The sequence below is a fragment of the Nothobranchius furzeri genome, chromosome 8 (assembly GCF_043380555.1).
Source record: "Nothobranchius furzeri strain GRZ-AD chromosome 8, NfurGRZ-RIMD1, whole genome shotgun sequence".
Lineage (NCBI taxonomy): Eukaryota > Metazoa > Chordata > Actinopteri > Cyprinodontiformes > Nothobranchiidae > Nothobranchius > Nothobranchius furzeri.
The window spans coordinates 67,482,900-67,509,232 of record NC_091748.1 but is presented as its reverse complement, the minus strand read 5'-3'; the positions used below and the strand labels follow the sequence as shown (position 1 = coordinate 67,509,232).

Here is a 26,333-nt window from a genome sequence, read left to right as displayed (position 1 = left end):
AAAATATTGTTGTGTGACAAACGTCAAAGTCTTCATTGAGACAGGTTTAAAAGCAAAAAGAATAATATTACTATTACTAGTTCTCATAATTTTGAATGCCAGATGTTATTTATTATTTTGGTTCACACATTTATCATTTAAAGGTTGAATATGGAGCAGTTTAGTAAAAGTATTACAGTACAGTATTTCCTTTAAAAGCTATATTTTAAATAAAAAAATAATCAAATAATTATTTTGACGGGCATGACACTGGGTATATGTTTACATCTACCAGCCAAAAGAGGGCGCCATCACGGGTTGTCAAATAGTCAGCTCAGCACAGCGAGGCTGGCACTACAAAAAATGGTGGACTCGACAAGTCAAGCAGCAGCTTCTGAGCCCAGAAGATGTTGTAAAGGGTTAATTTTACATCTAGTTAATGAACCATAAGACATGAGATTCCATAATAAATGTGAAATCAATCTTATGGATCTTTGGGTACTTTTAACCAGAAGATTGGAACTTTTTATTGCAGGGATTATGTAACACTTCGTATTGACTGAGAGACAACAGAAGAGAGTCAAGTTTTAAAAGTTTAAAGATTTATTACTAAACAAATTAAAACTAGACTAACTTTAAACACTAAATGTATGGTGTAACTAAGGTGAAGTGAGACGGAGAATGGTGCAGTGTGGAATGTTGTTCAGAACAAGCAAATCCGGAGAAACGATTAGTTCTGATGGGAGTGAAAGTGATGTCTTCACGCTAAGCTTTGATTCGGAGATTCATAAACACATAAGACGCCATTTGTCGCTCCACACATACCCTTAGAATGAGACCTCCGTACAGATCCAGAATGCCAGGTCCTCGAACCCCTCTTCTGGTACCAGAGCAGATGAAACAGCGTCAGCAGTACGACAGACTAGTCTTTGGATCGTCTCCAGGTAAAAAGCTACAGTTGGTTGACAGCGTCAGATGGACCCGGAGGGTCAATGAGTTCAGCTTTTATTCTGAAAGGAACCGTTGCTCGGTTGGTAAAATGCAACAGATTTTATCCAGCTTGTCGTTGGTTCTTTCGGCTGAAGAGGAAATTTACGGATTGGCCATTCCCGACAACTTCTCTAGAACGCTTTGAACTGGCGTTAAAGATGACGTGGGCATAGTTTTATACTTTGGATGTTTTGGTTTATGGGCGAATGAAAAGATGACAGATTTACCAAACACCACCAAAACCACGCCTCCATCGATCTGGCAGATTCTGATTGGATCAGTAAAAGCAATGTGTCATGTCTTAACGCTACGTGTGATCAGTCTCTAGTGGAAACATTTAAAGTTACATTACTTATTCTATTCTGTAGGATTATAATATCAAGTAATTAATATTTTCATTTCACAAATTGGTTCATATTTTATTATTGACTAACACTTTGTTTGATTAGCTTATTAAAAAGAGTTTTTTGATTTATTAAAAAGAAAGAGTCCTTTGTCTTTATTCTTCTCTTGGGCTGGAAAGGAAAACAGTTTAGAAGCAAATGCATGACCTTGAGCAATATCTCATGCAGATTAGTTCTTGCTGAGGAGAGGGGGAAATGACTTTTAGGTGGAAAACAGTCATTTCATTCCATTACAATGTTCTAACAGTAGATACTTTTGTAAAATAAACGTTGTAGTAGAAATTAGTCCTTATCCTGAACGATTCGTCACTGGACATGGTGCTGGCTGGTCGGCAGCGAACCTGGTATCCTGACGGCGGGAAACCTTGTTCTATTGTTGCAACTATAACCTCCACACTCTAGATGTCGCTTTGGTGTTTGTGTTCCATGTTTAACCTTTAAAAGTATTTTGTTGTTGTTGTTTTATTTTATGCTTTTTTTTTATCCAAAGGAAAATATATTGTACCACTTATTAAAAGGTATATAACTTATGTTGATACTACTGTAGATTTAATTGGGCTACATGTATAGTTATGACAATTTATTTATATTTCAAATGTTTCACTGCTACCCTGGTGTGAATGATATTTTTGTATTTTTGTTGCTTTTATCCATCAGGTGTTGACTGCTCAAGTCTCTGAAACGGGACGTTACGTGTGTGTGGCTGAAAATGTGGCTGGAAGTGCAGAGAAACACTTTAATCTTAATGTTCACGGTGAGCTTTCAAACATTCTAGTGCGTTTTTCTTTGTTAACAATGTAAAGTAGATTTTTTCTTTAATTGGCTTAATTAATCGCCTCTGTCAGTGCGCCCCAGGGCAGCTGTGGCTACATCGTAGCTCATCACCATCAGTGTGCGAATTTGTGTGTGAATGGATGAATGATACACGGTAGTGTAAAGCGCTTTGGAGTCCTTACTCTGAGAGGTGCCACACAAGTGCGGGTCATTTATCATCATTCATAAAGAGACAATATTTGTTTTATTTTCCACTTTTCAGACTAACATTGAGTTATGCTTGCTAAATTGAAAGTTTTCTTTTCTACCTTTCAGTGCCTCCCTTAATCGTTGGCGTGAGTCCGGAGAACGTGACCGTGGTGGTGAACAACTTTGTGTCACTTTCTTGTGAAGCTACCGGCTTCCCCCCTCCCACACTGAGCTGGTTAAATGACAGGGGCCCCATCCAAGCCAAAACCAACACACTCATTATGCCAGGTACTCAAGGGAACTATCAGGGTCTCAGTTTCAAAGATTATTCATTTAGCTTACAGAAACTGGTGGCGGCTAAAGTTAAATGACAATACAAGACCTATAAATCGTATAAGCAAATGTTTTTTCATTTGTATTTTCAGGTGGACGATCTTTACAGATTCCTAAAGCAAAAGTATCTGATGGAGGGAAGTACAGCTGTGTGGCTATAAACGCAGCAGGAGAAGCGCGCAAACATGTCCACCTAACTGTGTTTGGTGAGTTCGTTGTGGATTAGTGTGTGATTCAGAGTTTGGGGGGGTCCAATAAAAAAATTGATCAATGTTTCTTATCCTCACAGTTCCTCCGAGTATCCGTGGCAAGATCGGAGACTCTCCTGTGGAGGTTAAAGTACTAGCTGGTAAATCAGTAACTTTGGATTGTGAGTCCAACGCCGTCCCCCCTCCTGTCATCACCTGGTACAAGAATGGCAGAGCGCTGACAGAATCTGCAAACCTGCACATGCGGGCAGAGGGGCAGATTCTAGAGATTAAACCATCTGAAGTGAGACATAGCATGTTTTTATTTACTGATTTCCAGTTATAATTGTTCCTTTTCTTGCTCTATTAGCCATTTTAGACACATTCAGCTTAAAGGTTCCATCTCGTGAAAAATCTTAATTTTTTTTAGCTTTATCTCATGTGATACTGTCATTTCCTCATGAGAAATACCCCCCAACTATTTTCGGCTGCATTCATGCATTTTTCTGCCTCAGCTTCAAATGTTTTCACATTTTTTCAAAGCCTGCAAACAAAGTAGCTCAAGTGTGTCATCAGGCATTACTTCTAAAGCTACCCGTCTCCCAGGGAAGTAGGTCACTAACACCCATTTTCTCCAAGCTGCGAGCATAGAGTGGTTGATTTCATGCTGCAGCTGAGAATGTGACCTTCATGTCACAGATGACTGCTTTAAACCTCCACCGGTACCAGAGTGCATGTTCTGACAAATTACTGCACTGAAGACAAAACACTGCTGTAAAAATCATGCAACCTGTCCACAAAGACGCACGTAGTGCAGGATATGAGTGTTGTTTTGTAATAGACTTGGTAGCCCAGTGGTTAACTCTGGCGTGCTGTTTTGCACCGGTCTTAATGTTTTTTCTTAATTTTTTAGCTACACTTTCCAGTATTATCTTTTTAAACCTTTATTGGTAAACTGTTTAAAATATAAGGGATAATCAGTTTTTTTTTAATTACTTTTTTTGTTTGTTTAGCCAGAATGAGTTCATGTGAGGTGAGCAGAGTAAATCAACTAAAATGCTGCATGGAAATAACCAAATTCAAAGATCTTTTAGAGACACAAAATATTTTGCAGAAAATAATCAATGAAACTAACATATAAAAAGCTGGTTAAATATATTACTGCTGACACCAGGAGTCGAACCAGATGACAGGTAGAGGCTTTAACTGCTAGACCACCATAGCCAGTACAGCTATTGATTTGCCTAAAATGCTGATGTGGGGAAGTTTTGTCAGAGCGGACAAGGGCAGAATTTCACTGAAACAGACTCTTTCATTTTCAGGTATAAATTCAAGCTGACAAAAATATCTCATATTTAAAATAAAATGTCATCTCAACAGCAGCAACAGTGATATTTAGTCATATATTGGGCTACCTTTGCTCTCACAGATTTAAAATGTTGCGATCTGACTCCTTTAAATACATGTTGTGTTTTTCTTAATGTTCATACTTTATGCTTCTGATTTGCACTGCAGGTGTCTGACACTGGACAGTATGTGTGCATGGCCTCAAATGTTGCAGGACAAGTGAACAAGAATTTCCACTTGAACGTTCATGGTAGCATTTCCCAAAAAAACATTTATTTAGTCTTTAAAATATGCTTTTGAAACAAATGATTAAAAGTGCTTAGCCCATTCAGAAAGATTTCTTTTTCAGTTCCTCCCAGTATTGATGGTCCAGGAAATGAGAGTGTAGTGGAAACCATCAGTAACCCAGTGACTTTGACATGTGATGCTACTGGAATCCCCCCTCCCAGTCTGACATGGCTAAAAAATGGACACCCCATTGGTAAGCCCATATGGAGGTATGGTATTGATCCTCTTATAATGAAATTAAAAGTCATGTTCATTATAAATTAGGCTAAATAACAATTAACAGGTGAAATGTTCATGGCTCAGTCGGGGAAACGTACTGAATTGTCTTTGCTACTATGAATATTTTTATAACAATAAGTTCTTATTTCCTCTTAGAGAACTCAGATTCTCTGGAAATGCACATCTTCTCAGGCGGAAGCAAACTACAGATTGCACGGTTGCAGTTTCCCGACGGTGGAACGTACACGTGTGTTGCTTCTAACATGGAGGGCACAGCAAACAAGAGCTACCACCTCACTTTACAAGGTACAGAAATAACTCAAATATACAGCAAGTCTCTGCTAATCGTGTTATACTATTAGGAAAGAACTTAAAGAAGAAAGATAAATCAAATACTTAAAGGGACACTAGACAGTTTAGGCTTGCTTTAACATCCCCTTGTGTCCATTTAACTGTCAGAAAAACAGTTTTCTCCTCCCCCTCGCCATGTGCCCGTCAAACCAGCAGAACACATATTAAAGTAATGCTTACAAGTGCAATAGCATGACTGCGAGGTCTGCATCCAATTTGAATCTTTATTTGGTTCTGAGCTCTCGCCATTCAGATACCGCCTTTCCCCTTGTTGACTCTTGTTTGACCCTAATCAATTTGATGTTCTTTTTTTTGTTTTTTTTATTGTTGTTTGTTTCATCAGATAAAGTTTTTTTTTTGTTTGTTTCTTCTGAAGTTTTGCCTTGATGAACATCATGTAATAAGGGTTAACCCATCGACATGTATACCAAACTAGTTAACTCTTTGAAGACCTCTGCATGCCCCTTACCTTCTTTGTTTAAAAGTGCTTGTCAGCCCATCCGTCCCAGCGTGCTCTCTATAATTAATGCTTCTCTGGTTTCTGGTCAGGTCCCTGCTTATTTTAAGTGTAATCCACTCTCTTCTTAAAAAACCGAGTCTCGACCCCTCTCTCCATAGCAGCTTCAGACCATCTCTATACTTCCGTTCATCTCCAAGATCTTGGAAAAGGTTGTTGCTAAACAACTCACAGCTGCTCTTGATGAACATAACATCTATGATTGCTTCCAGTCAGGTTTTGCTCATTCTACTGAAACAGCTCTTCTCAGGCTCTCTAATGACCTTCTGACTCACAGTGATGCAGGGGACTGTTCTGTTCTAGTCCTGCTGACCTGACGGCAATGGCGCCTCCAAGGGGTGGGCAGGGGTGACCATTAAAGACCTAATTGTAAAAAAACTAAATAAAATTAATACAATTAATGAGTAAAGAAATAATAAGAATGAAATTTAAAATGCATATGTTTCTGCTAATCACCTTTTTAAAAACATTTTATCTCTATAGTTTTTGTGAATACAGCAACAGATTAATTAAACAAAAAATATATACCTTTTAAAATAAATTTTGAAATTAAATTTTAAATAACTGAAGTGTATTTTTCTGAAATGTTTGTGTTTATAAAATGTAAGTTAAATGTTTTGGATACATACTTTTTTTAAAATAAAAATTAATAAAGGAGCAATGCAATACATCACCACAGGCTAATCTCTCCCAACATTACCACTAGGACCAATTTGGTGTGCCACCCCAAATATTTCTTTGGCCCCATCTGGCCACCCCATCAAATTTTCTGGAGGCCCCCCTGGTTTTATCACCATAGCTGCGATATACAGAAAAAGATCAAATGCATTACTAACTAATAAACACATCTCAGCACCACGCTTAGGGAGACTGAGATTCAGCTGCTGTTGCAGACAAATAAATAGGCCTATGACACTAACTTAAAGCTGCAATAGTGAATTTGGAAAACAAATTAGCTTAAAACATTTTTTCATATCTCTTAACAACATTCTAACACAGAGTAGCTATAGGAATAAAAATCTACCAAAAATATGAATAAAGTGGTTCTCTCACATTAGTCTAAAACTGCAGCCAATAGCATGTTTTGGACCGAAGGCAACCATTGGACCATACTGTTGTCCGTCTTATTAATCACTGATATATGTCTGTACAGCGCGTTGCCACCCCTGTGCCTGAAAGGTGCTTTAGAAATAAAAGTTGAGTTGAGTTGAGTTGAGTTGAGTTCTTGTCAACGATGACAATGACTAAATTATTTTGTTGACGCCCCTTTTTCTCATAACAAAAATGAGACGGTGACAAGGTAAAAACAGCTCTTGGTGACTAAAACATGACAAGATGAGAATAGACAAATTAATAGATAAAAATAATAAAAAATTATGCTCAGAGTGCAAATTTTTACCTAACTAAGACAAGCAAGCAACAGCGCTGCTGCGGGAATGCGCAGTGCTCAATACAGCTGCTTATTGAGGATGTAAATGATTAAAACTACAAGTGACCAGGTTACTTTTAAATTAATTCATAATATTAACACATTTCCTATCCCTGTGCTTCCTGAAAAGTCATGATTTTGGGCAGATAAATGAAAGAAATTATGGTTTTTAAAGTCAGTTTGTCCTCACAGTGACCTGTTGTGTGTTTCCTAGTTTTAAATATAATACTTTGCTTTCTTTTATGGCTTTTATTACACACACAAATATATATATATATATATATATATATATATATATATGTGTGTGTGTGTGTGTGTGTGTGTGTGTGTGTGTGTGTGTGTGTGTGCGTGCGTGCGTGCGTGCGTGCGTGTGTGTGTGTGTGTGTGTGTGTGTGTACTACTGAGTCCCGAGGCTGGCTTTAATGTGATCTTCTGTGGATTCTTCCTGACTACCTTTTCTTCATGCTTCAGTTTTTAGCAATTATCTCTCTCCTGGGATCATCTATTACCCTTCCTTATTAATTTTTAATGTATAATTTTTTTGTTTTCTTCCATCTAATTTTTTAATGTAAAATTTTCCATTCTCCCTATTTGATTTTTTTTATATTTTATATGTTACATACATTTTATAAATATAAAATATTTTTTTCAACCCTTTTTATTCTATTTTTCATTCTAACCATCTCTAGCTCATCTGTTCTGAGATGTTAACACGGATTGCTATAAAACATTACTGCTACTAGCAAGACATGACTATGTGAGACTTCAGGTCACAGGTTTGCAGAGGCTCAAGTTGTAAATGCTGTATTTTGCCCTCAAGGAGCAGAGAGGTCTGAGAGACTATTCATTCTCCCACTAAAAGGTCATTTTAGCAAGTAATGGATCGAGAAAATGACTTCAAAGTTTCTTTAGTTTCCAAAGCTGTCTGCTGTGTTACAGCTAACCAGTTATTCTCTCTTAGTCCCACCCAGCATCTCTGGATCCGACATGCCCAGTGAGATGGGAGTTCTTGTGAATGAAAGCATCCAGCTGGTCTGTAATTCTCAAGGAACCCCGACTCCAACTATCCAGTGGTTAAAAGACGGAGAAGCCATCAGCAGAGCACAAATGAAAAGACTCAGGTAGGAAAATCCATTTGTCATTAGGAAAAACAAAACAAGTATAAAGGGAGTCTAGCAGTGTGACAAATAGATAAAATCATAAAAAATAAGCATTTAACATTCAGCTGAGAGAATATCCTACTTATACATGATGTAAACCGGGGAACAGTTATGATAAAATAATTCAACTTTATCTTACAATTAGTCTGTAATTAGAGGACTTTGCTGTCTTTATATTTAGCATCAGTCCAAATGGTAACACACTAATCGTGACCCGAGCCGATCCATCCGACAGTGGAAAGTACACTTGTGTAGCCACAAATCCAGCTGGAGAAGAGGACAGGATATTTAATCTGAATGTGTACGGTACGTCTAATTCACGTTTGAATCATTTAGTAAATGATGATTTAGATTTTCTGACTTTGTTCTCCGTTTGCCCACAACAGTGCCTCCTGTTATCCTTGGCGGCAGCGAGGCTGTTGAAGACCTGACTGTGATTATGGAGAGTTATGTCAGAATGGAGTGTGTTGCTACTGGATACCCTCTGCCTCAGCTGAACTGGCTGAGAAACAGCCTCCCTCTGCCAGTCTCCTCCAACATACATGTCCTCTCTGCTGGACAGGTGCTTCGGTGAGTCACGATTGTGCATTTTGAATATGTCCTCTCTTCTGTTGAATTCCACTCATTCTTGTTGTTATACTAAGTGACAAATATTATCGTTGTATGGTTTGTTTGAAGTTATTTGTCATCATACAGGGATTTTTTACTAGTTGTTTGACCTCCCATCTTGACAACCATAAGAGCCCAAAGAAAAACTGTTAAAATTCTAAAATGATCATACTAGGGATGTTTGATGTTTTCTTTTTAACAATATCCATTAGGGAGCCTAAGTCACGCCCATCTACTTCTGGCCCATGGGTCCTTGGAAGAACAAAAAAATGAGTGCAAGTCAATGGGGCAAAAAACGCAATGTTCTTGTTCCGCTTGTTTTGTGCCATGGATTTCACATATTTTTTTAATTTTATTTATTTATTAACATATCCTTACATGTTACACACCTGCTTAGACTAATAAAACCTGGATGGTTGGGAGCTTTCTTCAGCTGAATGAAGATAAGACTGAGATCCACATCTGTGCCCCAGACAAGCTGGTTCCCAAAGTCAGAGACTCTCTTGGTCAGCTTTCTTTTCACACCAAACCCTCAGTCAGGAATCTTTTTCTTCTTTTATATTTTCCCTTTTTTCCTTACATGGACAAGCACCATCATACGTTGGTGATCTTTTCAGTCTCTACACCCCTAGCAGGTCCCTGAGGTCCAGTGATCAAAGCCTACTGGTTGTGCAGCACCAGGCTAAAGACCAAAGGTGACAGATCATTTGCTGCTGTGGCCCCCAGACTCTGGAACTCTCTCCTCCTGAGCCTGAGATCAGTGGACTCAGTGGTCTCCTTTAAAAAGCAGCTGAAAACTCACCAGTTCAGGCTGGCTTTTGTGTGGCCTTCATCACCACCTTCTCCTTATTCTGCTCTTGTTCCTGGGATCCACCGATTTCCCTCTTTCTTATTCACTTTCTCTCTCCCTTTTCTTACGTTTTTTAAAATCACAATTAATATTTTTTTCTAATTTTAAACATATTTTTAATCATTTTTAAAATCTTTTTTATACTTTTTAAAAAGTTTTTTTGTGAAGACGTTCCTGTTAGTAGTTCCTCCTATTAAGTGCTAATTTATTTAAATTATTCAAGTTTATAAAAAACATTTTGACATACATTTTATTATGTTCCATTCATTAGTCATTTATATTTCACTATTGTAGTAATTTATAGTAAATAAAGGAAGTTCATTTAACCCATTTTTCTTGCATTCTTTCATGAAAAAAGTAACTAAGTAGTTTTTTTTGGTAATTAGTTACTTTTATAATCTCATAACTCAGTTAGTTTCTGAGTTACTTTTTTGACAAAGTAATTAGTAACAGTAACTAATTACTTTTTAAAAGTAACTTTCCCAACACTGGTAGTATGCGCATGGTGTGTAATGGTTGTGTCATGAAAAGTGCAAAAAAAAAATACCCTATACTGATATTTTGTGTTACAACATTTTTGTGCCAATATCGATCGATGATGTCAGACATTCCTAGAAAACACTCACAAATATATGTTCACTTTTAAACGTTAAGTATTTATTATTCATTGAATGTTGCCCAGCATCTCACGAGTCCAGGTGTCTGACAGTGGAAGCTACACATGTGTCGCATCAAACAGGGCAGGAGTGGATAACAGGCATTATAAACTACAGGTGCAAGGTGAGTCAGACAGCATTTATTTGGGGTTTTTCTATGTCAAATTAAAAAAAGCTAAGCATTTATTGAAATACCCTCTTAAGTTTCTCCTGGTCTGGAGGGAGCAGGAACCACAGAAGATGTGACCGTAGTCAAAGGAAATTCAGCTTCTTTGTCATGTATTACTGATGGGACTCCAACTCCAATCATTACCTGGCTCAAAAATGGAGGCACTTTAACACCTCACCAACATGTCAGTCTCCTCAACATGAATAGCACTCTGCAGCTTAACTGGGCCCAGATCAACGACACAGGTCGCTACACCTGTGTGGCTAACAACAACGCTGGTCAAGCTAGCCGCCACTTCAACCTGAAAGTTCTGGGTGAGATTTGAGTTCTACATTTATGTTTCTGAAAGAAACGAAAGAATGACATGTTTGGCTCCTGTTTTCTCTGTCAGACCCTCCACACATCAAGAGCTCTGGTTCACCAGAAGAAGTGTCTGTGGTGGTTAATAATGTCCTGGAGTTGCGGTGTGAGACCACAGGAATCCCTGGACCCACTCTGACCTGGCTGAAGGACGGACACCCCCTCCCACAAACAGATGGTCTGCGCCTCCTCCGTGGAGGAGAGGTTCTTCGTGTGACCTCAGCACAGGTCAGCCTCTTCTTTCTATTACAGTCGAGACTTAAATGTGCATTTTTCTGTTCTGTCACACATTCATACATCTCCTCCCTTCTAGCTGGAGGACACGGGCAGGTACAGCTGCTTAGCCAACAGTCTAGCAGGAGATGATGACAAAGATTTCCTGGTCCGAGTCCATGGTGAGTGAGGATGATAATAGGTGTGGTTTAATAGAAAAGGTCAAGAAACCAAAGAAGTTCAGTTGCCTTCATTTGAACCCTTTGGATTACCATGACCTGGATGACTGAGAACCTTCACCAACATAGGAAACCAGTGTTGTTCTATGTATTGTCAGCAGAGGGCGCAAATTCCCCTGTTCTATCAAGGTACCAAAACAATGTTGAGGAAGTGTTTATACTAAGGAACTCTTAGCTTTAAATATCCAGTTCCTTAATCTCCTGCTCTTTCTCCTCCAATATATTAATAATCCCATGGGGACAGAAAAAATTAAGACATTTTTTACTACTTCATTAACATAAGGAGGCTAAAATGTTGTCTTAGTGGCAAAAAATAAGTGTGGTACCAGCTTTCAAACACTGGAGGGCATCAACTCCCCATCTTCCCTTCTTTTCTAAATGCTGTTGGAAACCAGAGTGATGTTCGGTTTTTTGCCAGCGAAGAGCGCAAATTCCCCATTCTGTCGAGGCAACAAAATATAGTATTTGAAAAAATTTGGAGCAGTCTTTAAATTTTACAAATATAACATTGGTAATCTCATCTGTAATCCCGTGGAGACACTCTTGTGGTTCATGGACCCCAGGTTGGGATCCACGGCTCTAAAAGATGAAAATACAATGGTAATGCTTTATTTCCACAAATACCATAAGCCCGAATGAGTTCTGCAATGTTGTGAAGTTGCTACAGCTAACCGTTGGCTTCCAAGGTGAGCTGCATCACGATTACAAATTATCCATGTGATGTTGAAGAGACTGGCTTTTTCTGACCCTATCGTTCTCTCGTCTATTTCCCTTCAGTAGCTAAGGCGGGCAATATGTAGCCTTGAATCTAGACTTTCATTTACCAAACTAAAATTATTTTGTTTCTCATTTATATTCGCATTTATGGGATGGCTTGCCAGGCTAGGCAATATGGGTTGAAGAAAACTCTTATCGTCCAATCATATTTTAAAAAGAATAAGTATTGCATGGTTTCTCTGTGAATAGGATCTTTGGTGGTTTGTGACCTTGTTCTGTTTATATAGAAGTATATGATTTAAGTTTGTATGTGAAAGAATATCCTAAATATTTAAAGAAACTCTTAAAAAGAAAAACACTTAAAGTCTTCATATCTCTCTCAGTTCCACCTAACATTGTGGGAGAAAGCACACCTCAGGATCTGCCAGTCCTTCAAGGCGGACAGGTAACTCTGGAATGCAAATCCGATGCTGTTCCTCCTCCGACTCTGGCATGGCTCAAAGATGGCAAAGCCCTGCAGGTCAGAGATTGAAATTGCAAATACCATCAAGTTATTGATGTTATTATTCCAGACTTATGTTGGGAATTTCTTCTTGTCTCTGGTGTAGATCTCTGCTCGTGTGCGTATTCTGTCTGATGGACGTTATCTGCAGATCAACCAGGCAGAGCTCTCGGACAGAGCTCAGTACACCTGTGTGGCGAGCAACATTGCTGGAAATACCACACGACTGTTCAACCTGACTGTTAATGGTATTAAAACGATTTAGAGATTGTTGCAATCTTTCTTTGTAGAAAGCTTTAACAAAGATAAGGTCATTGTTTTCTCTCCCCAAGTCTTTATTATTAAAACCACTTTTCCCTCAGTGCCTCCAACTATCAAAGACAGCTCCCAGGTGGTGTCCGTGCACGTCGAACAGCCAGCAGCTCTTGAATGTGTAGTTAGTGGGGTGCCACCACCTCGCGTCACTTGGAGGAAAAACGGAGCAATTTTATCAGGAAACAACCCCAGGTAGAGCATTTTATGTGATTTATGCCCCTGCCCTTAATCATATGACATCACTCTCTTGATCTAATCTGCTGCTCTGGTTTAACCCCATCTAACTGTTCTGCTAATGATGTCCATATACCTGATCACTTTTTTCTGTCATTCAACATCCCCCTCTGCTCTTTCAGAACTAAGCCTATCCGTCACATCTCATTCCGCAATATCAAAAACATTAACCCAGACACCCTGCCATCTATTATTAACACTATATCCATCCCTAGTTCTGCTTCTCCTGACCATCTTGTTTCTCATTATAACTCCACACTCAACAATATCTTGGATTCTCTTGCCCCAGTCAAAACTCTGTCTGTGTCCTTTACTAACTCTGCCCCCGGTTTACCCCTGAACTCCGATGGATGAAAGTCAAAGGATGTCAGCTCGAACACCTCCATGAACAAACTGGTCTTGCAATACACAAAGAAATGCACAAAACTCATCTGCTTCAATACTTGGACTCTATTAAACATACAAAATCTGCTTTCTACTCTGGATTGGTTTCCTCCAATGACGGCAACTCCAGGACCTTGTTCTCAATAATGCACAATATTTTTCATCCCCCGGACTCTCTACCCCCCCCCCCACCCCCCACCCCCACCCCCACCCCCCACCTGTATTCTGCTGACTCATGTCTTTAATAACCTTCTTTACTCAGAAAATTGCTTCCATACACCAGCAATTAATTCCAAGCTCTTCCCCTCCCCCTGAGATTCTTTCACCCCGCCAGCCATTTTGTTCCTTTCTTCTTCCCACCTCATCCAAAATATCTGATCTTATCTGTAAATCCAAGCCCTCCACCTGTTCTCTCGACCCCCTCCCTACAGTTTTGGTTAAAACATGTCTCACCTCCCTTCTCCCTCTCATAACTGCCATAATCCACTCCTCCCTCTCTACCGGTATTGTTCCCTCACTTTTCAAAACTGCATCTATTACTCCAATATTAAAAAACCCGGCACTGATCCCAATAATTTCAATAACCTTCGTCCCATCTCAAATCTTCCCTTTCTTTCAAAAATCCTAGAACAAATAATCTCTGCTCAACTCCATGCTCATCTCACTCTCAATAGCCTCTATGAGCCCTTCCCGTCTGGTTTTCGCCCTGGCCACAGTACAGAAACTGCACTCATAAAATTCACTAACGACCTCCTCACTGCTGCCGATGCTGGACTGCTCTCCATCCTCATCCTCCTCGACTTGAGCTCGGCCTTCGATACCATCTCTCACACCACCCTCCTCCATAGTTTGTCTTCCCTTGGCATTTCTCATACCCCGCTTGATTGGTTCCGTTCATATCTCTCTGGCCGTACTCAGTTTATTCAACTCAAATCCTTCACTTCCCGTCCCTTCCCTGTCACTACCGGCGTCCCCCAAGGCTCTGTTCTCGGTCCACTCATTTTCATCACTTACCTTCTTCCCCTGGGAAATATTTTCCGTAAATTTGACATCCATTTTCATTGTTACGCGGATGACACCCAGCTCTATGTATCCTCCACACCCTCCTCTTCACTCCCTCCTTCCTCCCTCACCAATTGTTTATCTGAAATCAAAGACTGGTTCACATCAAACTTTTTCAAGCTTAACTGTGATAAAACAGAATTGTTACTTATCGGCACTAAATCCTTACTATCCAAAATCCACAGCTTTACACTTCTTGTTGACAACTCCTTAGTTTCCCTCTCCCCTCTGGTCAACAGTCTGGGTGTCATCCTCGACTCCTCACTATCCTTCCAGTCACACATTAACAATATTACCCGGTCTGCCTTCTTACATCTACGTAATATTAACCGCCTACGCCCCTCCCTCACTACTCACTCGGTCGCCATCCTTGTTCCACAGCCTCATCACTTCCGGTATTGACTAATGCAACTCTCTTCTCTTCGGTCTTCCTCACAAATCCCTCCATGAACTCCAACTTCTCCAGAACTCGGCAGCCCGCATCATTACCAGAACTCCCTCCTTCCACCACATCACTCCTGTTCTTCAGCAGCTCCACTGGCTCCCAGTCACTTCCAGAATCCAATTCAAAATTCTGCTATATACATTCAAAGCCATCCATAACCTAGCTCCCCCGTACCTCTCAGACCTCCTTCATCCTTCAACCTCCACCCATTCCCTCAGGTCCTCCTCCTCCATCCACCTCTCTGTCCCACCTTTCAGTCAGGTTACTATGGGGAGCAGGGCCTTCAGTTGCTCTGCTCCCCAGCTCTGGAACTCACTCCCTCCTGACCTCTGTAACATTGACTCCCTCACTCTCTTTAAAACCAGACTCAAAACCCACCTGTTCTGTCTAGCATTCCAATAGTTACTCTCTTTGCTCCAATCTGTCTGTTTGTTTTATGCTGTTCTATCTTTTATTGTTGTGTATTTTATCTCTGTCTGTAAAGTGTCCTTGAGTGTTTAGAAAGGCACTGTTGAAATAAAATGTATTATTATTTATTATTACTTTTCTTTTATAAAATTCAAAGTCTCCTGTGGTTTGTCAATTTTTCTGTAGGTACATATTTGCAGAGAATGGTTCTTTACACATCCATTCCACTCAGGTAACCGATACTGGACGATACCTGTGTATGGCAACAAATCCAGCTGGCACTGAGCGGAAAAGAGTGGACCTGCAAGTCAACGGTGGGTGGTGAAAGATACACGAAGAGAGTAAGTTCAACAGAAGCTGAGTCTGGCCAACATTTTATGATCTCTCCCTCCTGTCCTCCAGTCCCTCCTTCGGTTGCTGTCAGTCGCACCAACGTGACGGTCATCGTCAACGTGCAGACCACCCTACCTTGTGAGGCCACTGGTATTCCCAAACCGACAGTCAGCTGGCAGAAAAATGGTCGCCTCATCAGTACTGACCAGAATCAGAATATGTACAGGTTGATTCAGGTTTTCTCACTCTCTTTACTTATTACAGAAACCAAAATGAAACTATTGTTGAAGAGATTGATCATAAGAGTACTCTAAATCTTTCTTGCAATAGTAAATCTTCTTCCAATAAAGGGAGCCTAAGGCACACCGTCTACTACTAGACCATGGACCCCCAACTGCCAAAAAAAGAATGGGAGTCTGAAAGGATAAAAGCTATTTTCTGATCCCGTTTTCTGTGTGCCATGGATTTCACGTATGATGTCCGTGAATTTTAAAGACACATTTTGATGCCAAGACGGTGCTTTTTTTTTTTTGGACCAGCAGCAAAAGTTATTTTAGGTTTTGTGTGGTAGACTCGCATCTCCTCCTCCTGTATATAAAGATGCAGGAGAGCTGATTAATAATGGGCTTCAGTCGTGACACAGCACGTATGGCAAGTGGAAACCGCTCTCTTTCTCGCAGACGTGCTCGTCTTAGTGCACCACCACAAAGGCTGTAGAACCCCTCACACTTTATTCACTTTTCTTAGACATGCATTAAAGGTTGAATTTGGAACAATTTAATAAAAAAGCTATATTGAAAAAAATAAAACCTCCTCCAGGTACAGTATTTCTTTTAAAAGCTATAATTAAAAATAATAAAATATTTATTTTGATGGACACAACCCTGGGTTTATGTTTAACTTTACCAGCCAATAGAGAGCACCGTTGCGGGTTGACAAACAGTCCGCTTGGTCCAGCGAGGCTGACACTGTGGAAAATGACCAACTCTGCAAGTCAAGCAGCTGCTTCTGAATCCAGAAGATGTTCTAACACTAAATACTGTTGTAAAATAAGCTTATTAGTATAAATTAGTCCTTACCCTGTATGATTCATCACTGGACATGGTGCTGGCTCGCTGGTCACTTCATAGCGAACCTGACATCCCAACGGCTGGAAACTTTATTCTATTGTTGCAACAACAACCTTCACACATGCCGCTATGGTGTTCGTGTTCCATATCCAACCTTTAACATTTTCAAACTTTTATACTTTGTTTAAACATTTTCAAAGTTTAAACGTTAATACCTTTGGAAGCAGAACACAGTGCACTGCAACAAATGCTAAATTGCATCAAAATCATCTGCGAAACTGCCACGCTAAAGGTGAACCGCGTTATCATAAGGAACCACTGTACAACATCTGTGTGATTTAGTGCGTAAGACAAATCGTATTAGAACATAGCTTTAATAGCCCCATTTGTTTTTTCTTTGTTTCGGGGACCCATGAGTCAACCAGAAGGGGAGGAGACTTAGGCTCCCTATTTATTTATTTATTTATTTATTTTACAAATTTCAGATTGCTGTCATCGGGATCCTTGGTGATCCTTGCACCAACAGTGGATGACACAGCAGTCTACAAATGTTTGGTTTCAAATGAAGCTGGGAATGACTCCAGATCGACCAACCTCAATGTCATTGGTGAGAAACACAATCATTTACAGATGGTTAATCGTTACATTAATCTTCACATTGGGTGAGACAGTGGCAGAGTAGTTAAGTAACCAGGGGTTGCAGGTTCGCATCCCACTTAGTCTGCCACAATTGTTTTGTCCTTGGGCAAGACACTTCAGCTACCTTGCAAACTGGTGGTGGTCAAAGGGGCCGGTGGTACCTATGCATATGGCAGTCTTGCCTCTTTCTGTGTGCCCTAGGGTAGCTGTGACTACATTGTAGCTCATCAGCACTTGTGTGTGAATATGTGTGTGTAAATGGGTTGTGTTGTAAAGAGCCTTGGGGAGTTAACTGGTGAATGGCCTGTGTAAAAAATTCATAATATTAATAATAACAAGTCATGATCTAAAGTGGGTTAGTATGAGGCATAAAACTCTGCCATGGGCCTAAAGCCCTGCAGATATAATTAGTTTCTATGGTAACACCAACAACAAATAAATAACAGCAGCTGGATTCAACTTTGTTCTTTAAATTGAGTCACATAGTTTTGCAAGTTCTGCACATTCGCACATTCAACAGCATCTTTGCCAGCTGATTGGTTCTTATGGTAACTAGTGACATCAATGCATTTCTGGTACGGAGCAGCATGGAGGCAGTGGCTTTTGATGTAGTCGCTGTTTAAAATAGATTAAAGACAGGACAGGATCTATAGTCAATCAAATATAATATTAAAATGCCGTGAACATGTATTGATACTTTATTAAACATTCTTGCCAGCCTGTAATTCAACTTTTTTTCTCAGAATGCACCAGACTGATGTTTTTAAATATGTCCAAAATTTTCTTACGGGGGGCATGCCCCGGACACCCCAGAGTAGTTTAATACTTTCTCAGTAGTTCAACATCTTTTTTTTTTTATCTCTGATCTTTTTCATGTCTGCTCTTTGGTGCTGGTGCACACCTTATGGTGGGGTATAATAACTGGAAGATGTTTCAGATACACTTTAATTTAAAAAAGGGGGTCGGGAAAGTGGTGTGTATGTCTGTGTGTGTAGGGGGGATTGGAAGTTGGGGGTGAGGGGGCACCTATTATGTCTCTGCATACCCCATCGAATGTAGGTAGTTGTGTCCTGGATGTACTATGCATCTCATGAGGGCTTTCTCATTCACCACTCTAAAGCTCTGAAACCCACTTCCGTTATAAGTCCAGCAGGCTGATAGCCCGTTTTTTAGTCTCTACTCACAGCTCACTTTTATCTACCAGCTTTTAATCGATAATTTGGTTTTTATCTCTCATGGTTCATATGTGTGTTTTAATGATTTTGTTTGCTTTTTAGCCTCCTTCCTCATTACATTTATTTGATCTTACTATCGTTGCATTACTACTTATCATTGTTTGTCCTGCTTTTACAGAGCATTCATGCTCCTTGTGAAGCAGTTTGGTGAGCTGTCATGCTGTTTTTAAATGTGCTATACAAATAAACATGTTATGGTATGGGATGGGATGTGAATTGAATTGAACTGAATATGGTATGCTATGGTATGATATGCTATGCTATGCTATGATATGCTATGGCATGGCATGGTCTAAATACAGGACCTTTACCATTAATGTGACTGAGCTTTTTAAGTAAATAATAAATTTACTGCACAACATAAGTATTCTCTCTGTATTTCTCCCATAGTTCCTCCATCTGTAGCAGATGAGCCCACAGAGCTGGTTGTGACTAAACTGTCCCCGGTGGTCATTGCTTGTACTGCAACTGGAGTTCCAGAACCCACAATCCTCTGGAGTAAAGATGGCAGGAAACTCCTTCATAAAGGACAGGGATACAGCATTCTGCCAACAGGTCAAACTTATAACAATGCATGAACTAACAATGTTCAATTTTCTATGGACGTTCCTTGAAATACGTGCACAATGATATTTTAGATGCTGTTAGGTATAATTTAAGGAATTGGGTAAATGGTTAAATGCATTAATTTTGTACACTGTGTGTGTGGATATTCCCTCAGGTCAAGTAGAAATCCTTTCCGCTGAGCTTAGTCATGCTGGTCGCTACTCGTGCATTGCTAAAAATATTGCAGGCTCCGCTCACCGCCATGTGCAACTCACAGTGCAAGGTAAAGACATCTTCACAATCATATCGTGAGATGATTTGACACATACAGGCTGCAGATGTTGACTGCTTTTCACGAAACAGCAGTATATTCTGGCTTACAGGCTCATGGAGCTGAGCCATAAATATTTTCATTATTTATATTCATTCATTTTTTATTAATTTACAATAACACATTCTAACATGAGCTGCAACATTGAGTTAAATGAACATTTGTTGCATTTAAATAAAACAATATGGAGTTTCCATTTAACATCAGTATAATTCATCATTTTCTCTCCATCCCTCCCTTCAGAACTTCCTGTGATCCATTTCTCTCCATCCACTCTGGATGTGATAGTCAACAGTGTCATCTCTCTGCCCTGCAGAGCCACTGGCTCACCCAGACCCACCATCACCTGGCAGAAAGAGGGCATCAACATACTCACTACAGGTAACTACCTAGTCTATGTGTCAGCCTGTAATGACAAGTCGTTAGTCATGCCATTGTATGTTTTGCTTTGCAGCAGGTGGTGGCTTTACATCACTTCCTGATGGAAGTCTACAGATCTCCAAGGTGTCGTTGTCAGATTCTGGGACGTACGTTTGTGTGGCTCAAAATCCTGCGGGCAATGCGTTGGGCAAAACCAAACTCAGAGTACAAGGTAAGTGTTTTTTTTTTTTTAATAACAAAACCTGTACAATTTAAATAGTAAATAGTAATATGAAAATAATGTTTTGGTGTCAGTGAGTGCACTTTTTAAAGTTGCATTTACTTTTTCTTTTCCCCAATGTCTCTCAGTGCCTCCAGTGATACGTTCAGAAACGCACGAGTACGTGGCACCTGTGGACTCCTCTGTGACGCTTCATTGCCAAGCTGAAGGGTCTCCTCTTCCCTTTATCACATGGCACAAGGACGGGCAGCTGTTGAGAGACTCCGTTCACCAACAGGTTCTCGGCTCAGGATCGCTGCAAATCGCCTTCGTTCAGCACAGCGATGCTGGACGATACACTTGTGCTGCTGCCAACACGGCGGGCACTGCCAGCCTGGATATGAGCCTCACAGTGCACAGTAAGTTGTATCATGATTCCGTAAATCCTGCAGCTTCTATAATAAATTCCCAAACTTTCAGTCATAATTTTAAAAATGTTGTCTGACAAGTACACAAACCGTTGAAAAGATAGAAATAAACACCAGGACTATGTTTTAAAAAGAAACAGATGGGGAAGAAATTGTTCGACTAGTTAGAGAATGTAAATCCAAAAGGTCCACGGATTGCAATGATAGTGCGAAAAAGTGTCATAGATGGAATAGTCAAACCTTTAAATGTTATCTTTAATGTTTCTCTTAGCACTGGAATATTCCCTAACGCAATGAAAATTGCAAAAGTGGTGCCATGGTTGAAAGATGGAGATAAGTGCAACTTTACTAATTATAGGCCAATCTCAGTCTTTTCACAGTTTTCCAAGATTTTGGAGAAAGTATTTTTAAGTAGATTGGGTAATTTCATAGAGAAACGCGCATTGATATCTGAGAGTCAGTACGGTTTTCGGGCAGGAAGTTAAGTTAAAGTCTCATCAGTTGTCACACACACTGATGTGTGTGCGAAATTTGTTCTCCACATTTGACCCATCCCCTGGGGGAGCAGTGAGCTGCAGACACAGCCGCACTCAGGAACAATTTGGTGGTTTAACCCCCCAATCCAACCTGTAATGCTGAGTGTCAAGCAGGGAGGCATTGGGTCCCATTTTTTTCAAAGTCTTTGGTATGACCCGACCAGGAATCGAACCCTGATCTCCCAGTCTCAGGGCAGACCCTCTACTACTAGGCCACTGAGCTGGTCTACAGCATTGGGGCTACTGGACCTAGTAGAAGATATAACAGAAGACCAGGATAAAAAGAAGTATTCGATGGGTGTGTTTTTAGACTTCAGTAAAGCCTTTGATACGGTAAACCATAGAATACTTTAAAAAAGTTGGAGAGGCATGGAATAAGATGTTTAGTAGCATCATAGATATATAGCTATTTGGAAAACAGACAACAATATGTACAGATAAATGAATTTAAATCCGAGTCAAGGAAGATTAGTTGTGGAGTGCCGCAAGGATCAATATTAGGACCGAAATGATTCATACTTTATGCTGATGATATAAATAAGGTTGTAGAAGATTTAAAGATGATAACATTTGCTGATGATACAAATTAATTTGCATCAGGAGAGGGCCTGCAACAGGTAGTGAATAGGGTTACACAGGGAATGAAAAATATAAAAAGATGGTGTGACACAAACAAATTTGTACAAAATTTGGACAAAACTAAATGCATGGTTTTTGGCTGTGGAAAAAAAGCAGCAAAAAATCCAATTAATGGTAGATCAGTTTGAAATAGTACAAGTTGAACAAATAAAATTTTAAGGTGTCATTCTGGATAATTAATTTAGCTGGACGCCACATATAAATTATATTCGCGTAAAGCTGGCGAGGAGTGTCTCTATTATGAGAAAGGTAAGGCATTTGACAAATCAGAGAGCACTATATATACTATACAGTGCATTATTGGTACCATACTTATGTTATTGTGTCGAAGTATGGGGAAATACGTATAAGTCAAACATGCAAATATTGGTTATAATGCAGAAAAAAAAGCTATAAGAATAGTAACTAAAAGTGGATATAGAGAGCACACACAAAATGCAAATATTAAAATTTGAGGATTTAGTTAAGTTTAGAACCACTCAAATATTGTATAAAGCAAGAAATAATATTCTTCCTTTAAACATACAAAAATAATTTACAGAAAGAGAAAGTAATTATGAGTTGAGAGGTCATTTACATTTTAAAACAAAAAGGATATGGACAACGTTATGGAGTATCGGAGGCGGGGATCGAGAGAATGATGGTTATATATTGGTTTAACCCTCCCACTGTTCTAAAGGGTGTGACCCCGCGAGGAAAGTTGACCATTGAGCAAGGTTGATGGTTTATCCCTTGGGTCCATGTGGCAGAGGTGAGGAGTGAGCACCACCTCACCCCTGCCACGTGGACCTCAAGGGATAAACCACCAATCCTGCTCAACGGTCAACTTTCCTCGCGGGGTCACCCATAAAGACAGTGTGAGGGTTAAGTTTTAGGTTAATTGTGTCTTATGATAAAGGTTATTTTTATTTTGTTTATTTCTTTTTTTTGGTGTTGTTTTTTTTAATTATTCTTTTCTTTAAATGACAGGGGTAGGGCTGGATAAGTTTATACTTCTCCCTACTCCCTTTTGGACATGTATAAGGTGTTAAAGTGGCCAGACTGGTGAACATAAAATTGTTTACGGTTAAAATTGTATTTGCTTTTGAGAGGGGGGATGTTCATGTCACAAAATAAATAAATAAAATGAAGAAATGAAATGAAAATATTTCCTATAATTTTTAACAGTTTTCCTCTTCCTTTAATATTTTAGTTCCTCCATCTATTCGAGGTGAAGATCAAGAGGTTGTGGTTGTGGAGAACAGTCGAGCTCAGCTAGATTGTGTGGTCGAGGGCCTCCCTCAACCCAAACTGTCCTGGGAAAAGGATGGAAATCCTCTCAGTGAAAGCACAGGGGAGCACACCATTCTGCCATCAGGGGAGCTAGTAATCGACAGTGCTCAGGTAAAAACGAACAAGCGTAGGTTTTCTGGTGTTGTAAGTTTTGTGATCTTTCTGAATAACTCAACTATATAAGCAGCATTATTTCCATCCAAGAATTATTTCTAAAAACTCTTTGCCACAGCCTGATGATGCAGGGAGTTATACATGTGTGGCAGCTAACTCAGTTGGGGAGGACAGCTGGACAGTGGCGCTGTATGTCCATACTCACCCCGTCTTCACTGAGCTGCTCGGGGACGTTGCCCTCAACAAAGGAGAGCGTCTCATGCTGTCCTGTGGCGTTGCTGGTGTCCCACTACCCAGGATCACATGGACCTTCAACAATAAAATTATCAAAGGTGTATTTAATAAGATTTTCCATTTTCATAAACATTAAAGTAGTGTTTTTGTTTTCCACACTTTAAATGTTTCTTCTAATGTTTTTCATTGACTGTTTTAGCCCATTATGACCATATGAACAGCCACAGTGACCTGATTATAGAGAGAGTGAGCAAAGATGACTCGGGCACCTACACCTGTGTGGCAGAAAACAGCGTGGGAACCATTAAGTCCCTGGGTTTTGTTTACGTCAAAGGTAAAAGAAACAAATAAACCACTTACATCAGGGGTGTCAAACTCAAACTCACAAGGGGCCGAAATGAAACTCTGGGATGGAGTCGAGGGCCAAACTTAATATTTTTTGAAAAAGTGACGGCAAATTTGCACATTTTCTTTATCAACATATATGCAATTTTGAACCTTTAAATTTGGAAACAAACATATTTCTGCATTAACACTGAATGTGGAATAACCAAATTACACACAAGCAAGTCCATTTTAAATAAAAGGCATCAGTGGTATTCATTACTTGTGGTATAATCAGCATTTTAAAATCTATTCAGGATTTGTTTTCTTGTTTATTCATTTTTCTTATTCTTTATTCTGTGTGAAAAGCGCTTTGGAGTCCTAGTGCGGGTCATTTTTCATTTTATAATTTACTCACATGCACACTATTCATAGTGAATAATTAGAAACTTCATACAGACATACAGGGTTATGCCTCTTACACAGAGCTTTGATTGTACTATTGGGTGTGTTATCTAGAAATAATTGGATTATTTAAATGTAATTTTTACAAATGTAATCTTGGTAACCTCACAGCCCCAGCACACACAAAATAGTGCAGACCCCCTACAACCTTTTAGGGAACCCCTGGGGGTCACGGGCCCCAGATTGGGAACCACTCAGGTAGAGGATTAAAAGTTGGCAGCCTGGAATTTCTAAGTAGTGAATGAAAACCATGATCAAGCTAATGGTGGAAAGTGACCAAACTTAGCCAGTAAAAGCTGGTACATTAATAAGTAAGTAGGTGAAAATACTGACAAAACAAACTGTTAAATTAAATGAACCACGCAATTTCAATAGGAGATTGGAAGCCAAGGGATAACAAAGTGAGCAGTGAGTCCTTCGTGGTTCCATGACCTTCCACCCAGATCCACAGTTCCACGTCAGGAATAGGTTAGGAGGGGGATGAGAGCAGGTGTCTGTATTCCTTATGGGGAGTTTTGTTTTCTCGCAGGCAAGGCCAAGCGGAGAGCCAGATTCAGATAACATTTATTGTTTTGGAGCCGGCCAGAGATAACGCTTTCCTCTCGGGCTTACAGTTTTACAGGTCACAGGAGTATCCAATCAGCCAAATGATGGGGTTTAATTCCATCCGTGCCATGCAGTGGCATTCTCCATCATGGTATCCATCCTGTGTGCGAATTGAGAAATCGGCCCCATGTTGCTACATATAGGATCCAGCTTGCAATTCACCTGCAGCAACGTCTTAGTCTGAGCGCTCAGCACACGACAGTAACCTTCCCGGAGTTCAGGGTTTTTCCAGTAGCCCCTGATAGCTCCATTCATTTCCAATATATCAGAAAACTGGCCACTCCAATTAGCAGGTTCTCAAAAATTATGAATCCAAACCATACGTCTTCTGCGTCCTTAATGGAAAGAAGGCAAAGACACACAATGATCCACTTCCAGGAATCCAAAATGTATCCAACCAGGTGCTTTCCGTGCAGGAATATGGGAGTGCTCTTCTCCGTTCTGAATGTTGTAAAAATTTCATCAATGGCGTTTGGCGACCAGCTGGCCAGATCCATCATTTTAAGATTTATTTCCAGACAGAATCCAAAGATTCGGTCAGAAAAGACAGAACGAAGAGCCTAGGGAAGATAAGGAGTAGGAGGAAAAAGAAAAGCATCTGCTCGCTTTGAGTGCCAGGGGAGGAATGAAATACTTTTTGAGACGTAGAAGGTAGTAGGAAAAGCAGTGTCTTTGTTACTTGTTTTGGTTGCTTCATTGCAAACTTCCAACTTCCTATGGCATCACCTTGTAATGCATGCAGGGGATTGGGGTGCATTCTCGTTGACTGACAGCTCCCTTATGTGGATATGCAAATCTATTAGTCTTGTATAAATGACTCATTTTGCTGCAGAGGGCAGGGTGGGACTTTGGGGAAGCAAACTTTTTGAAAGATGACCTACTTCATATCATAGAACAGTGTCAGGTAGCCAAAAGGTTTAGATATTTAAAACATTTTAAACAATGTACCCCAGCTATAACTATGTCTTCTCCAGAGCCTCCGATCATTGATGGGGACCCTCACTCCAACCGCATCGAGCCTCTGGGTGGAAATGCTGTCCTGAGCTGTGAAGTACGTGGAGATCCACCGCCAACCATACGGTGGAGCAAAAACAGAATTAACGTCCTAATCAGCAACCGAATCCGCCAGCTCAACAATGGCTCACTGGCCATCTATGGCACTGTGGTAAGAAAACTGATCAAAGTAAAACCTTTCATGTAGAGGAGAAAGAATGGCTGGAGCTAACTGGTCCAGAGTATTTTAATAGGCGCAAACAAACAGAACTAACGTTTCGACAGGTTTTGTCTTCTTCATAGTTCAACTGTCTGAAGAAGATAAAACCTGTCGAAACGTTAGTTCTGCTTGTTTGCACCTATTAAAGTACTCAGGACCAGTTTGCTCCAGCCATTCTTTCTCCTCTACATTTGATGTCCCATGGACTGTCGGAGCACCTGATGTCCCTCTGGATGATGCACGACGTGCTCTTCTATTACCAAAACTAGAGATGGGCAATATATTGGCATCAATATCGGTATCAACCAATGTTAGTCATTTTTTAACATATCGGTATCGGTCCGATAAAAAAAAACAGGCCGATATTATCAATCTATATTTTTTCCATCTTGTCACCATTTGTTTGCCTGTTTCAGAGGGTGAGGGGGGTGATGTGT

General features: G+C 40.0%; 1 protein-coding gene across 3 annotated transcripts in view; it reads left to right on the top strand.

The window, feature by feature from the left end:
- hmcn1 (hemicentin 1) overlaps positions 1-26,333 on the top strand; it is a 128,920-nt gene that overhangs the window by 89,819 nt on the left and 12,768 nt on the right. For all 3 annotated transcript variants that reach the window (XR_008566149.2, XM_015970954.3, XM_015970953.3), the window contains exons 57-85: positions 2,031-2,127; positions 2,463-2,624; positions 2,762-2,875; positions 2,959-3,161; positions 4,373-4,454; positions 4,554-4,685; positions 4,868-5,017; positions 7,970-8,129; positions 8,350-8,474; positions 8,555-8,738; positions 10,310-10,407; positions 10,488-10,766; positions 10,844-11,040; positions 11,126-11,207; positions 12,365-12,501; positions 12,590-12,731; positions 12,846-12,990; positions 15,518-15,645; positions 15,734-15,890; positions 17,220-17,341; positions 18,999-19,163; positions 19,330-19,437; positions 19,729-19,866; positions 19,940-20,077; positions 20,215-20,484; positions 22,861-23,051; positions 23,173-23,386; positions 23,488-23,622; positions 25,658-25,848. Coding sequence is in view for 2 of the 3 variants with exons in the window: in XM_015970954.3 (XP_015826440.3) it covers positions 2,031-2,127; positions 2,463-2,624; positions 2,762-2,875; positions 2,959-3,161; positions 4,373-4,454; positions 4,554-4,685; positions 4,868-5,017; positions 7,970-8,129; positions 8,350-8,474; positions 8,555-8,738; positions 10,310-10,407; positions 10,488-10,766; positions 10,844-11,040; positions 11,126-11,207; positions 12,365-12,501; positions 12,590-12,731; positions 12,846-12,990; positions 15,518-15,645; positions 15,734-15,890; positions 17,220-17,341; positions 18,999-19,163; positions 19,330-19,437; positions 19,729-19,866; positions 19,940-20,077; positions 20,215-20,484; positions 22,861-23,051; positions 23,173-23,386; positions 23,488-23,622; positions 25,658-25,848 (4,446 nt within the window). In the remaining variant the exon portion in view is untranslated. The remainder of the gene's footprint in view (positions 1-2,030; positions 2,128-2,462; positions 2,625-2,761; positions 2,876-2,958; positions 3,162-4,372; positions 4,455-4,553; positions 4,686-4,867; positions 5,018-7,969; positions 8,130-8,349; positions 8,475-8,554; positions 8,739-10,309; positions 10,408-10,487; positions 10,767-10,843; positions 11,041-11,125; positions 11,208-12,364; positions 12,502-12,589; positions 12,732-12,845; positions 12,991-15,517; positions 15,646-15,733; positions 15,891-17,219; positions 17,342-18,998; positions 19,164-19,329; positions 19,438-19,728; positions 19,867-19,939; positions 20,078-20,214; positions 20,485-22,860; positions 23,052-23,172; positions 23,387-23,487; positions 23,623-25,657; positions 25,849-26,333) is intronic.